The sequence below is a fragment of the Bombina bombina genome, chromosome 2 (assembly GCF_027579735.1).
Source record: "Bombina bombina isolate aBomBom1 chromosome 2, aBomBom1.pri, whole genome shotgun sequence".
NCBI classification, from domain to species: Eukaryota; Metazoa; Chordata; class Amphibia; order Anura; family Bombinatoridae; genus Bombina; species Bombina bombina.
The window spans coordinates 1,003,955,338-1,003,971,699 of record NC_069500.1 but is presented as its reverse complement, the minus strand read 5'-3'; the positions used below and the strand labels follow the sequence as shown (position 1 = coordinate 1,003,971,699).

Genomic DNA, 16,362 nt, shown 5'->3' with positions numbered 1-16,362 from the left:
AGAGGGGGGATCACCCAAAAGCTAGGCTTATGACTATGCCTGTCATTGGGGAACCCTTTCCTGCAATTGAAATTGTGGGTCCACTGGCCAGGGCTAGTCCATCAGGTAAGAAGTATATTCTCACTGTGGTGGACTATGCCACTCGTTACCCAGAGGCAGTAGCACTGTTGAATATAGAGGCAGAGACAGCCGCTGACACCCTGGTTAAGGTTTTCACTAGGGTCGGGTTCCCTAAGGAGATTCTCTCTGATCAGGGGACCCAGTTTACCACTGTGCTCACCCAGCAGCTGTGGAAGGTGTGCGGCATTAAACCATTGCTCAGTTCGCCTTATCACCCACAGACTAACGGTCTCTGTGAGCGCTTTAATGGCACCCTCAAGCAGATGCTGAGGACCTTTACTGACACTTGCAGAGACTGGGAACGATTCCTGCCTCATCTGTTATTTGCGTACAGAGAGGTGCCCCAGGAATCTACTGGGTTCTCTCCCTTTGAGTTACTCTATGGGAGAAGGGTCCGCGGCCCCCTGGATCTCATTAGGGGACACTGGGAGGGAGAGACAGAGCAGGAGGGGATCCCCATAGTACCATATGTTCTGGAACTCCGGGACCGCATGGAGAAACTGTCCCTGATGGTAAGAGAGAATCTCCAGGTGCCCCAGGGGAGACAGAAGGGGTGGTACGATCGGGGTGCCCGGCAGCGGGTCTTCCAGGTTGGACAGAAAGTTTTGGTGCTCAAGCCTGTGAAGACCAACAAGATGCAAGCATCTTGGCAGGGCCCGTATAAGGTGTTATCTCAGGTGTGTGATACTACCTATATTATAGCCAGCTGTGCAGATGAAAGGATCCAGCAATCCTTTCATGTGAACATGCTGAAGGAGTATCAGGAGAGGCCAGAGGATGTCGCTGCAGTGTGTGCCCCTGCTGAAGACGACCCAGAGAATTTACCCCTGCCCGACTTATTAGAGAAGGACCCCCAGACTGACCTCACTAGTCTTGTGCAGCTAGGGGACCGGTTAAACCCTACCGAGAGGGTACAGGCAAGACAGCTCCTGTGGGAGAAGCAGGCGACGTTCTCCCAAGAGCCCGGTTACACTACTCTAGCTGTACATAAGGTAGAGACCCCTGGACAGAATCCCCTGCGACAGCCTCCCTACTGTATACCCGAAGCAGTCCGAGAAGGAATGTGAAAGGAGATACAGGAGATGGCTCGGATGGGAGTCATCGAGCACTCCGATAGTCCTTGGGCTTCACCTGTAGTCCTGGTACATAAGAAAGATGGGACCACCCGGTTCTGTGTGGACTACAGGCGGCTCAACGAAAGGACCACCACTGACGCTTACCTGATGCCCCGGGTAGACGAATTACTAGACCGTATTGCTAGGGGACTCTATCTGACCACCATAGACCTGTGTAAAGGCTATTGGCAGATTCCCCTGGCCGAGGATGCTATCCGCAAGTCGGCATTCGTCACCCCATTCGGCCTGTACCAGTTTAAGGCCATGCCCTTTGGGACGAAGAATGCTCCGGCTACCTTCCTGCGTATGGTGGATAGACTCCTCGATGGCAGACGCCCAAGTGATAAGAAAGGCTCAAGTGTGTCTTGTGTTTAACTTGTTTATCTGCTAAAGTAATGTAATTCTATTGTGGCATGTCAAAGGGCGTTTTCCCTCTATCTAATGTACAATATTCTTTCAACCCCCCATCTGGGGTCAGACCTGCATAAATACTGGGCATATAGCCTTCAATAAAGTGCATTCTGTTTTTACCTTCAATGTGGAGCCTGGTCTCATGTTTGAGGGGGGAACTGGCTGGGTTGTGAGTTGCTGATCCCATATTCAGGACATCGTTCACCTGGTATTAACTCTTGGTATCCTGTCGGTACCGTAACTGGTGTCAAATTTAAATATAAGGTCAAGAAGAGCAGGCAAAGAGCCCAATGGGTTTGCTAGGAACAAGGTCACGTCGTCGGCAAACAGGGCTATTTTCATGTCTCCTCCACCAAACCAGACTCCTCGTATCAGTTGAGAATTCCTAATGGCTTGGGCCAGGGGTTCAATAGCTAGAACAAAAATCAAAGGCGACAGGGGACACCCCTGCCTGGTGCCATTAGTGATTTGGATTTCCGGAGAAGCAAATCCCAGACACTTGACCACTGCGGAGGGGTCGGAATATAGGGCCCAAATTGCTGTAATTACCTCGAGTGGTAGGCCAAACTGTGCAAGAGTGAGCCACAGGTAGTCCCATCTGACCCTGTCAAATGCCTTTTCCGCATCCAGCGACAGGGCCAGCATGGGACGTCCCAGTCTTGAAGTCTCCGTAAGAATGCCGAGAACTCTTCGGGTGTTATCTGGTCCCTCTCTACCAAAAGTGAACCCGACCTGGTCCGAATGAACTATTTTCGGGAGTAAGTAGTTGAGGCAGTTAGCCCAGAGATTGGCATATAACTTTACATCTCCATTGATCAATGAGATTGGTCTATAACTGCTACACTGGGAGGGATCTTTGTTCGGCTTAGGGATAGGCAGTATTATTTCTTGCAAGAATTCCTTTCTGAATTAACCTGAATCTTGCGCATCTGAAAAGACCTTCAGAAGGATCTTATTTAGCTCCGTCTCGAAGAGTTTATAAAAGGCCGTCAGATACCCATCAGGGCCTGGAGCCTTATTGTTTTGAGTGTGCTTGATGGCCAGATTAAGCTCAGCTAAAGTAAATGGGGCACTAAGTGCTTCTTTGTCTATCTCTAGTAAGTTTGGTAGATTTAATTTATGTAGGAAGTCGGCTATATCTTGTGTAGAGGACTCTTTATTGGTCATGGAGGGCTGGAGATGGTAAAGTTCAGAATAATATTCCGCAAAAGTTTCACCTATTTCTTGGAATCCTTAGGTTTTATTGTGAACAAACAGAAATCGATTCTTTCTCCTTCCAGATCTTTGATTTTCTTGGGTTTTCAGATAGATACAGTTCTCTCTACCTTAAGTCTTCCTTCAGACAAAGTGAAGAACATCAAGAAAGAGATTTCCAAAACTTTATCCAAGGATTCGGTTCCAATCAGAACTATAACCAGAATAGTAGGTTTACTATCATCCTCTATTCAGGCTGTATTTCCTGCCCCGTTACATTATCACAAGCTCCAGAGATTGAAAATTTGTCATCTGAGGAAAGGTTTTTCTTATTCTCATTTGATTCCTTTCTTGGTGGCTTTCTCATTTGGAAGCTGGGAATTAGAGAGTCATTTTCGGCATAGAATCCAACGCCAGTCTTTCAGACTGGGGAGCTTGTTGCAGTCCCTCGACTACAGGTGGCAAATGGACTCTGGAGGAGAAACATTTTCATATCAATTGTTTAGAGTTATTGGCTGGCTCATTTACAGTCAAGAGTTTTGCCAAATGTTCTTCTCCAGTTTCCATTCTCCTGCGTATGGACAATATTTCCACAGTAATATGCAATATCTCAATCAGTTGGGAGGCACCAAATCCAGAGATCTATCCAATATCACCAAAGATTTTATTCATCTTTGTTTGTACAGGAATATCTCGGTCAAGGCAGAATACATTCCAGGTCAATCGAATTCAGCAGCGGATTGGGGATCCCGTCATTTGACGTATTTCAGCGACTGGAAATTGGACAGGAACCTTTTTCTTTCTCTCCAATTTCTCAGGGATCCCTTTTGTTTGGATCTCTTTGCATCCAGGACCAATTTTCAGATTTGTCCTTATTTCAGCTGGTGCCCAGATCCGAAAGCATCGGCCATAGATGCCTTCCTTCATCTGTGGCCTCTCCAGTGAGTTTATGCATTTCCTCCCTTTTCAATGATTCCAAGGACAATTTCAACTGTTCGTAGGGATCTTCTAACCTTAACGATTGTGACCCCCCTTTGGCCGACTCAGTCATGGTATCCCTCCCTATTGGAGATGTCCATCAATCTTCCAATTCTGTTTCCCTTTCTTCCCCATCTTCTCACAGATCCAGAAGGCAATTGTCACAATCTAGTTATTCAAGGCTCTCTTCACCTAGTGGCATTATTATTATTATTATTATCATCAGGTATTTGTAGAGTGCCAACAGGTTCCGCAGCGCTATGGATGATCTCAGGGGACCCTGGACTCTCCGAGGCCTTTCGGATGGAGCTAAGTCTCTCATCTAAGAGTCTTGGGCCCCAGGTACCCATAGATGCTACTTCGCTGCCTGGTCTAAATGGTCTAGCTGGTTCTTGCGGATAGACTTGGATCCCTTTTCTTCAGATCTGACGGATATTATTAACTATCTGTCACATCTTTTTGATTCAGGTCTAGCTTATAGATCCATTAATGTTCATCGTTCGGCCATTTCTGCTAGACATAATTTGATTAACAAACTTTCTGTCAGTAAACACCCTTTAATTTTTAGAGTTCTCAAAACTATTAGATTAAAATGCCCTCCGGTCCCTAAGCATGTAATTTCTGGGATGTGGATTTAATTTTTTATCTTTTCAAATCTTGGCCTGACAATGTTTCTTTGTCCTTAAAACAACTTTCAGCTAAACTCGCTACTCTCCTTTGTTTGATATATTTTCGTAGAGTCTCTGATTTCAAAGCTTTAGATTGGAATGCTAAATATTTTTCTCCGGAGGGAGTTACATTCTTTCTATTCCGTAGAACTAAGACTCTTTCTACTTCTATTTTTTATCCCTATCTTCCTTCTTAATCTTCTTTATGTGTGGTTGAATGTTTGAAATCTTATGAATCTAGAACTTTGTCTTTCAGAAAACCTTCTGATAACAAACTTCTTATCTCTTTTGTTCCTCCTCATGCTCCTATCACTTCAACTTCCATCGCTAGGTGGGTCATGAAATAAGCTGGGATTGATATTTCTTTCTCAGCTCATTCGGTCAGAGGTTCGGCTGCCTCAAAGGCCTTTTTGAAATCTGCTCCTCTTCAACAGATTTTGAGTGCTGCAGATTGGTCTTCAGATTCTATTTTTAAGCAGTTTTATTTCAGACACATTCAACATGCCTCGCTTAATCTTTTTTCATAAATCTATTTTTCTTATTGCTTTAAACTTGCAAAATAGTAGTCTCTGGTCTTGTAATAAAATTCTGATTATCCTAGTTTGTGAAGGTATACTCTAGATTTTGTTAGAGACATAGAGACAAGTATTTTCCCACCTCAAATGTTTTTACCCACCCTTTTATGATCATATATTATTACTGAATTTTGTTTTTGACAGTTTCCAACTGAACGGAATCCTTTTCTCATCTCCGGATTTCTTCCTTCTTCTCAAGAGGAATGTTAACTTATTGTTATTCTTTATTTTCTGTTTTGTTTTTAACTATCATTGTATTGATGATTTTTTTTATACTTTTAAGTGCTGCATACTTGAGTAGTAAAAGAAAGTAATGCAAAATACTCGTCTCTGTGTCTCTAATAAAATCTAGATTATACCTTCACAAACTAGGAGAATCGGAATTTATTCACTCTCTATTCTAATGTTGTGGAGAGAACACACCATTGTCTTGCTTTATTTTTAAATTATCATTTTTAAAAGATTCAGCACCAGATAAGCAATATGTTCACTCCCTGTTTTCTTTAATATATTATTTAACTGTAATTAAATTAATCACTTTTGCACCTTTGCTATTCAGTACTTAAAGGGACATGGAACCCAATTTTTTTCTTTTGTGATTCAGATAGAGCATGACATTTTAAGCAACTTTCTAATTTACTCCTATTATCAAATTTTCGTCATTCTCTTGGTATCTTTATTTGAAATGCAAGAATGTAAGTTTAGATGCCGGCCCATTTTTGGTGAACAACCTGGGTTGTTCTTGCTGATTGGTAGATAAATTCATCCACCAATAAAAAAGTGCTGTCCAGAGTCTGAACTAATAAAAAAAACTTAGATGCCTTAATTTTCAAATAAAGATAGCAAGAGAACAAAGAAAAATTGATAATAGGAGTAAATTAGAAAGTTGCTTAAAATTGCATGCTCTATCTGAATCACGAAATCATTTTTTTTTGGGTTCAGTGTCCCTTTAAAGCATTTTATGTGTACAGTGAAATGTATAACTATTTATATCTAGTATGTGTGTGTATGTATGTATATATACGTATATATATAATATATTTATATCTAGTATGTGTGTGTGTGTGTATATATATATATATATATATATATATATATATATATATATATAGTGTGTGTGTGTAACTATATAATGTATTTATATTTAGTATATGTGTGTGTATGTGTATATATATATATATAATGTATTTATATCTAGTATGTGTGTGTGTATATATATATATATAGTGTGTGTGTGTATCTTTATAATGTATTTATATTTAGTATATGTGTGTGTATGTATATATATATATATATATATATATATATATAAATATATATATATATAATGTATTTATATCTAGTATGTGTGTGTATATATATATATATATATATATATATACACAGTATATATAATCTCCAAAATCTGGTGAAATGCTTTTATGCAAGTGCAGGATGTCTTAGGGGCCCCAAAGAAAATTCTTGTACCTGGGCCCTCTGTTCATTACGTCCGCCACTGATTACAGTGATGATCAAGTGACTTCCTTTTGGCCCTTTTGTTGATGTTCTCAACTTGGACGGTTGCCTTAGTTCTTAAGTGGTTAAATACAGATGTTGCAAATAACACTAGTATTACAATAGAATTCTCAAACAAATTACAACAAATTCATATTAGAGTAACCTAAACTTCAGGAAAATCACTGAATTTCATAAACTAAAAAAAGTGCATATTTAGGGCTAGATTACGAGTGGAGCCTGAGCGATAAGGGGCTTATCACGAGAGTTTATGCTCATCAGGCTTACTTCTCGTATTATGAGCTGAAAGTAAACACGATTCCGTGAGCGCAATCGCAATTTATGCTAGAATGATTACCGTAACTTCAGAGCTCTTGTTAACTGTTTCGCAAAACATAAAAGTTGCACAAAACACATCAAAAATACATTATAAAGTACACTTACACTCAATAACACATCTAATAAAAAATATTCAATAATAATATTGCACACAAAAGTTATAAATGCTCAACAATAAGGTCTCAGGAAGGCAGGAAAAGTGCTTTAACATTGAGATACATACATATCTAAATATATATATATATGTATATGTGTGTGTGTGTGTAGATAGGTATTTATGTATTTATATGTGTAGATATGTATTTACAGACATATATACACATATAAACACATCAATACATCTGTACACATATCTAGACATATTGATAAGTGCATTGAAGCAATTTCCCGTTAAGTAAATGAAGACATGTAAAAGCATATTTATGCAATATTCGTATTTAATAAAGATTTTAACTATGTAGTTACTGTAAATATTTGAAATTTCAATGTTCTGCACATAATGCAGAATATATTCTATGTATTTCTCAATAGATATTCCTATATATATATATATATATATATATATATACCTGTATATATCTATACCTATATACAATCATGTGTGTGTATATATATATATATATATATATATATATTGTATAAAAAAAAATATCAGATATATGTAGAAATTATTTATGAATATATAGAATATATTCGGCTATGTGAAGATCATTGGAATGTGAAATATTAATATTTTCATGTCAGGTTAGTGCAAATGAGAATATGCGATTGTGTTTGCGCGAGAGTGGGGTGTTAAGGCTTTTTCCACTTTTTTTCCTCTGTTGACTTCTTTGGGGAAATACGTAAATGTGCACCCGATATTCTAAGTTCTGGTTTTTGAGCTAGTCGGGTTACCAGGAGAGTGAAAACATTTTACTTTCAAATAGAGTTGGAACCCGACGAGCGCAAAAATCATACTTCTAGTGCAATTAACGCTCAAGCGGGAGAATTAATTTGCGCTCCACTTGTCATCTGGCCCTTAGTGGGAGATTTTTTGTTTTTGAAATAGCATATTAAATGTTATACAGCCAATAATATCCTATCAATAAACTAAAAGTTAATCAAAACCAGGAAAAAGTTGCAAAATTATTTGCAGAAAAAGTTGCACGTTTTCCAACAATTTAGTTTTGCAAAGCAGGGCAATAATTAATTTAACAAAATGAAGATTTGATTTATTTATTCACTGGACAATTAACTGTTCATATATGGTTAATTGCAATGCCACCTATTTGATAAAACTATGGAAACCGTTGAGTACTTACATTTAGTTTTTTTTAGCATTAATATAATGCAAAATAAAAACAGTATTTCTGAGGCAAATAACACATAAAACATACAGTTGTAAAAAAACTAATTTCAGTTATGCTGGTAACATCTCAAATTTGTTGAAAAAAAAAAAATTGCATTTGAAGAAACTTAAAGGGACATCAAAATGCTGGGCACATCTTCAGGAACATAGCTATTAATCACCATTCTGTTGTTTTCCTTCCTGTGCCTTAGAAGTAATTTGCACATCATCAGACATCATCAGGATTGTAAAGGCATCAGTTAAGGTAAAACATTCTGGGTGAGACTTCAGAATTATTAGCAGATTACCTTACTGATTACTTCACAAGCATGAACAGCCAGTGAATGACTCTAGAGTCATCTAGTTTAAATATCTTGGCCTGTGGGCTTACTTCAGGGTGGCTTCTGATGACTAGTCTGGAGTCATTGATTACTTCATGACTCCAGAAAGACTGTCCTTTTTGACTAGGGTAGCTTCTGTAATGGGTTAAAAAAAGAGAATGGCTTTAAAGAGACATTAAACACCTCAAGATATTAATATAAATTGTTTAATTACAGGTAGTTAAACAACTTTCCAATATACTTTCATTATTTATTTTGTTCTCCTTTCCTGTAATTCTGAATATTGGGGGCTTTCCAATTCATGTTAAACGTGGAAGTTCAGAAACAGCTATATTCCACACAGTCATTGGTTTCACACTCTAGTAAGCCATTTATAACCATTCCTAATTGGCCTCAGCAGACAAGGTAACCTTAGTTACTATCTGGTGGTGCCCATGGACATTAGAATGTTACCCTAACTTTTTCAATATTTAAACAACTAATATAATTTTTAAAAATACATGTACAAATTATTCTCTGGCTAACCTTTTCTTTGAATACCACAATCAAGCATTGCTTTATTTAGTGTTTAACGTCCCTTTAAAGAGAGCCGCAGGTACAGGAGGAAAACCTATAGCATGGTGACACCACATAGTAACCATGCCACTGTTGTTGTACCCTTCAGGTCAATGTCCCTTTAACCCCTTAATGACCACAATGTACCCTGTATGTCACTGGTCGTTAAGGGTTTTTTCAGGACATAATAGCACAAGTCTAGCAAGAACACGCTATTAATGCACTACCTCCAGCAGGCTTTGTGGAATAGAGCAGTCTCAACACTGGTGGCAAGAGTGCGCTATAAAACAATCAAGTCCCAAAAAAAGGCTAGTGACATACAGGGTACGTCGCTGGTCTTTAAGGGGTTAAACACTTTCACGGATTAACTATTCATTTGTCTTTAAGCAAGAGTGAACTACATCATATGCTTGATCAATGCAGTGTATGCAAATGTTATAGCAATTATTAGACGTAAAAAATAATAATACACTTTAAAGGTTGTCAGAAATGCACACACACAATTCGCACTACATTTAACACTTTATTTAATTAAATCAGCCATTGTACACATTGCAGCTATGTATTGTTAGTGTTACTTTCTTTTCATTTGTATCTAAGACATGCCCTCATAGATATAATAAATTAGTTATCACCATGGGAACAGTATGCTGAATCATCAACTCAAATGTCACTTCCACAGTAGTAAAAAAAAATAATTAAAAAAAATCAGAAACCCAAAAAGTGAGTAGCATTTTATGCCATTACATTGACATCATCTGCACTGCAAATAGCACAACAGAAATGTTTTTTTTCCCCTTTCTTCAACAGACTAAGCCAAAAACATCAGCCGTCACTTTCCTCATAATAAAACGAGTTTCCCTTAAAACGATCCTGATTCCAGATAACACATCACAGATTCTCTTATGCTTGAAGTGTACCTATTGACTGAGAAAGTATTTTAGCAATATGCCTGACCCAACAAAAAAAGCTGCACAAGAGAGTTTTTAATTAAATATATCCAAATAATTTTTGAGCTTTGTCCAGCAGACTTCAAGAATTTTTTGACGACATTCCCTTAATTTACATAACATTCAGAGCACTAGGTGGGCTGTTTTTGATAATCCCTTGTTGATTTTTGTTCTATTATTTATAAATTAGCAATTTCGAAATGGCTACCACAATGTTGTTTTGTTCTTTTTTTAATCCAAATTTATACTTGAATTAAATAAATGGGTTTAAAATGTATACCGCTTATATATTTATAATATATTTTTATATATATATTTTTATTTGTATGTTAAAAGGCTACAATTCAAACCACAAGTAGAATAAAAGTACATAAGACAAAAAAATATTTCCTCTTTTATATTCCCTTCGTTAAAAAAAAAGTGCATAAATGCTATTTTATTTTTCCAAAAAATTTGTTTGAAGACATAAAAAAAGAGCAAAACGGAAACCTGCATTGTATCTTTAGCTTTTGACAGAAAAATAAAATACATAAATAGGTGATGACATATTTGTGAAAATTGCTTGCTCAGTGCTAAAGAGAGTTAACAAGCACCACACATGATTACAAGTTTATTTTATTTATTTTTTTTGTGTCACATGCATGTGCCAGAGGAAATCCTGATAAACATAGTGACTTATTTTTAAGTTATTGGGTAATTAATTTTCACATCACATTATTTACATGGCTATGGCCAGAAGATATTACCTCTAGTAATAAGACCTTTTGTTCTGCCAAAGGAGTGATGAGAACAGTTAAATAGTTGTATGCTACTTTAACAGATGACTAGACTTTTAACATATATCTAGTCTAGAATATCAGATAATGCATTTTGCCTTTAGATAAGCAGCTAGCATATTGGTTTGCCTGTTTGGTTTCATCTTATTTCTTTCATGTTTCAAAAGTAATTTTAGTATTTAAAGTGATTTATGGAATCTTGATGATTCAACCTCAAAGCTTTGAATCCTATTCGTGATACCTTTACAGTCTTTTGAACAATATACCTTACTTTGCCGTCTAAGAAACAAAGCTTTGCCATTGTTCGTGGTAGGGTACCATACATTTAGCAAATCCAAGCCCTAGGTAGCATGGCACAATCCGTTTGGTTGGGTTACCTTCATAAATACTATGAAGAGGCCTGTGGATGAAGCAAACATAAAAGGGCAATCTGGATTACACCCTTACAAAACAATTGTGGATAATATGGAAATACCATCCAGAAATGGATGCTATCTTTGGTCACAAATTATGTTCGCATTTACAAACAGAAACATATAACTGGTCATCTTTATTATATGTGCAGAAATGGAGCGTTGTCTCCCATTGCAAGCATTATCCATTGCCCCTTTCACTTAAAAAATATAATTTTTGCATACTGAAGATGGATATGTGTTACAGCCCCTCATTTGGCCTCTTTCTCCCAGTCCTCTCCACAGAAGCGGTTAAGAAGTTGGTGTAGGTCATTCTGGAGATCATCCTTGTGTAGCACTTCAGGAACATCCTCCAGCTGCTCAACAAAGACATGCTTTCCATGCTGGTCCTTTACCACAGTCCTCTTCCGCGTGCTGGCTTTACTCATCATCGTCCTGAGGGAAAATAAATCATATTTCATTTGTTGTTTTTTCCACTCATCATGTTCAGTGGCATCAATCTCTGAAAAGATTTCACTAATATATAAATTAAAGGCTTCTGGACGTAAACTGTATCCAAGAGACTGACTAATTAGCTTTATGCCCTAAAAATGTTTAATCGCAGTTTTAGCATCAATTTGCCAAGTAAAAACACCTTGTGTTTAACTTTACTATTTTATATCAATGAAATCACCATCACACTACTTAGATATATGATTCTAACATCTATCAAATAACATTTTCACATTAATAACCAAAGTGGGAAAGGTTCTAGAAGGTAATAGCCAGGGTATTCTACTAATTATATAGATATTAATTTAGACCCTTAACCTGGACATAATGCTAATGAATAAGGATACAGCTTTTTCTCTTCCTCTCTTGGTAAAGATGATAATACAATGTCTGGAATCGTGCCCTGAACACTACAGGAAACATAAGCCACATTACTCAATACCTAATTTCACATGTAGAATTGCACGGCTAGATTAAAAAGTAAGTTACAGTGCATCGAAATAAAAACATTGGGCAAGCTGAACTGTAAAATTCTCCTACTCTGTTCCCATTCTCCTTCGCGTACAGGTGCACCAAAAAGAGAGTTAAATTAGATTGTTTTAGTCATATATCATATAGGACGCCTCATTAATTAGACTAGTTACAAATTTATCATGTATTTTCTCCTATAGTAGAATGACAGTTCTCCTGCAAATGCGTGCATTAAAGTTCTCTAGCAGTTGTAGATGCAATTTTACAAAAAAGTGGCTTAACAAGGCGTAAAAATAAAATATAACTAAGCACAATAGTAATGTATATTGGAGGAGACAAAAAATATATATTGGAGTGCAAAAATAATATATAAAAGGGCGTAAAAATAATAACTATTAAGGCGCAAAACAATTATATAATAATAATATAAAAGGGGGCAAAAATATAATAATAATACAAAAAGAAGCGGAAAATAATGAAAACAGATCTACTTTCATCCTTGAAAGTTTGTTTAAGAGGGGCATTAACAATGCTACGAGTGGGGCTGTATAAATATTGCTACTGGTTCATATTTTTCTTAACATCTCCTCAGCTCACCTATGGATAAGCGCAAACCCTCCCACCCCTTTTTTGATAAGCGCACAGATGTGCTTCTCTAAAGGCGAACTAAGGAGAACCCATGGGAGAATTGCGCTTGATAAATCTTGCTCAAAGTAAGCTACTTTTTAATTTGTTTATAGGAAAAACTAAAAAGCAGTTGCTTTAATCCTTATGCCATAAGACCAAACACTCCTTTCTTGAATCCTTTAGCTCCTGTTCTAAACCACTCATACTTTAAATAATCATTTTGCAACTCGTTAAATTGTGTCACCTATTAAAATGCCAAAACACAAATCTGTGCATAAGGCCCTATATCATTTACTGTTTACTATTTGGTGTGGCATTCTATAAATCTTCCAAATGAGTTGTTTTATACAGGAGTTAATTTTTGGTAAAGATAGCATTTGCAATACAATACAAAACATGAAATACACACTCAAAGTCTCTATGGCTTCAAGATCAGACATTAAAAACATCTTGAACTTAGTAAGTTATACAAATGCTACAGTATGTCTGCGTGTTTAAAATATGTTAATTCAGCAAAACTACACAACCAGAACATGCAATATTTTACCACAACCACAAAGCTATTAATATTAATATATAATGATCATTATAGACAAAACAAAACAGAAAAAAAATAGTTTTTCAATTAGGAAAATGGAAGTCTTGGAAAACATAGCTCTAATTTTGGTCTTACTCTAAAAGGAGAGGAAGCCTGCAAGGAATCTGTGAAATCAATCCCTTCAGACAGTGGTTATTTAGTGAACCAAGTTCAAGTATACAAATTAAACAATATTAATCCAATACCAATGCTTGGGCAGATGTGCCTTAAAGGTGTACCCATCACAGAACAGCTCATAAATTAAACATAAGATGGCTATTTCAGACATCCCAATTGTCCCAATTGGAGAGGAACATTCCCTAATTCTGAGCTCTGTCCTGTTGTCCCTCTGAGACAGCCATATGTCCTGATTTTTAGAATTTCCCTTAGCCCTACAGACAGACCACCCATACATGCCAACAAACTGCCCAACACACCCATGATCCCAACCACTATCCACCCATGGCCCCTGCCCCTCCCTACATGGCCCACACAACACCCCTCCTCAGTCTCCTGAGTCCCTAATACCTAGCCAAAAATTTTGGGAGGTATAATATTTTAGAATGTGTGCTCTCCAGTCACATGGCAGATATTGAGAATCCATATTTGAATCCTATGTTGATATCTTGCTTTCAGCAAGTTTCTTAATCTGCAGCACCAATGTTAAACTGCAAACTCTATAAGGCAGTATCAAACTCTGCCTGGAAAACATATTCATAAAACATAACATTAATATAATATTAATAATTAAAACACTATATGCAGCTCTTGAAAAAAAATTAAGAGGACACTGCAAAATTATCAGTTTCTCTGGTTTTACTATTTATCGGTATGTGTTTAAGTAAAATTAACATTTTTGTTTTATTCTGTAAACTACTTACAACATTTCTCTCAAATTCCAAATGTAAATATTGTCATAATGCAATGAAAACAAGTACATATTCATTTTTAAACAACACAATACTAATGTTTTAACTTGGTGAGAGTTCAGAAATCAATATTTGGTGAAATAACTTATTTACAATCACAGCTTTCATGTGTCTTGGCATGCTCTCCGCCAGTCTTTCAAATTGCTGTTGGGTTTCTTTATTCTACTTCTAGCACAGAAATTCAAGCAGCTCGGCATTGTTTGATGGCTTGAGACCATCCAACTTCCTCTTGGTCACAAGGTTTTCAATGGGGTTCTGGTCTGAAGATTGGGTTAACCATGACAAGGTCTTGATCTGGTGGTCCTCCATCCACACCTTGATTGACCTGGCTGTGGGGCATGGAGCATTGTCCTCAGAGTTGGGGAACATTGTCAGAGCAGAAGGAAGCAAGTTGTTGTCCAGGATAACCTTCTATGTGATTTACTTCATGCATCCTTTACAAATAGATCTGCCCAATGCCAGATCATCTTCTCTTATAAGTCCAATTTTCAGCTTTGCCCAACACCTGGTCATCTATTGGTTAGACAGAGACCTGGAGAGGCCTACAAGCCACAGTGTCTCGCACCCACTTTGATATTTGATGGAGGATCGGTGATGATCTGGAGTTGCTTCAGCAAGGCTGGAATCGGGCAGCTTTATCTTTGTGAAGGACGCATGAATCAAGCCACATACAAGGTTATCTTGAAAGAAAACTTGCTTCCCTAACTGTGAGGATTGTTTTTTCCAGCAGGACAATGCTTAATGCCACACAGCCAGGTTAATCTAGGTGGATGGAGGACCACCAGATCAAGACCCTGTCATGGCCAGCCCAATCTCCAGACTTATGCCTATTGAAAACCGCTGGAATGTGAACAAGAGGAAGATGTATAGTCACAAGCAATCAAACAAAGCAGAGCTGCTTGGATTTTTGCGTCAGGAGTGGCATAAAGTCAACTGACAGCAATGAGAAAGACTGGCATGAAAGCTGTGATGAACAAATCAGGTTTATTCAATTAAATATGGATTTCTGGTCTCTTCCTAAGTGAAAACATTAGTATTGTGTTGTTTAAAAATGAATATGAACTTGTTTGCATTATTCGAGGTCTGAAAACACTGCATATTTTTTTGCTATTTTGACCAGTTATCATTTTCTGCAAATAAAAGCTCTAAATAACAATCAGCTAGATTATGATTTTGAGCGCTATAGGGAAATTTAGCATTTAGCCTCCCTATAGCACTGCTATTACAGGTTTTGTCAAACCCGGCTTGCGCGGGCGATATGGTTGCATTGAGCTCCATACCTCACCCAAATATAAGTGTTTTGACGTGCTTGTGCCCAATTTCCCCATAGACATCAATGGGGAGAGTCGGCTAAAAAAAAGCCTAACACCTGCAATCACGGAAACAAAAGCTCAGTAACGCAACCCCATTGATGTCTATGGGGAAAGAAAAAGTTATGTTTAAACCTAACACCATAACATAAAAAACAAAGTCTAAACACCCCTAATCTGCTGCTCCTAACATCGCCGCAACCTACATAATGTTATTAACCCCTAATCTGCTGCCCCTAACATTGTCGCCCAATCAGCCAATAGGATTTAGCTCGCATTCTATTGGCTGATTGGAATAGCCAATAGAATGCAAGCTCAATCCTATTGGCTGATTGCAACAGCCAATAGGATTTTTTTACCTTTAATATCTATTGGCTGATAGAATTCTATCAGCCAATCGGAATGTAAGGGACGCCATCTTGGATGACGTCACTTAAAGGGAAACTTCATTCTTCAGCAACCATCGGAAGAAGAGGGTGCTCCATGCCGGATGTCTTGAAGATGGACCCTCTCCGCGCCGGATGTATGAAGATAGAAGATGCCATCTGGATGAAGACTTCTGGCCGCTCCGATGAGGAATTCGCCGGCTGGTTGAGGATGGATGTCCGAACTTCGAAAGCTGTAAGTGGATCTTCGGGGGTTTGTGTTAGGTCTTTTTAAGGGTTTTTTGGTTGGGTTTTATTTTTAGCTTAGGGTTTGG

The 16,362-nt window shown here is 37.6% G+C and overlaps 1 protein-coding gene across 20 annotated transcripts in view; it reads right to left on the bottom strand.

Moving 5' to 3' along the window:
- Nucleotides 1-9,627: 9,627 nt before the first annotated feature.
- Nucleotides 9,628-16,362, bottom strand: part of ANK2 (ankyrin 2) — a 469,556-nt gene continuing 462,821 nt past the window's right edge. For all 20 annotated transcript variants that reach the window (XM_053703568.1, XM_053703580.1, XM_053703565.1 and 17 more), the window contains one exon: nt 9,628-11,691. In XM_053703568.1, coding sequence (XP_053559543.1) covers nt 11,508-11,691 — 184 coding nt within the window. In that variant the 3' untranslated portion in view covers nt 9,628-11,507. The remainder of the gene's footprint in view (nt 11,692-16,362) is intronic.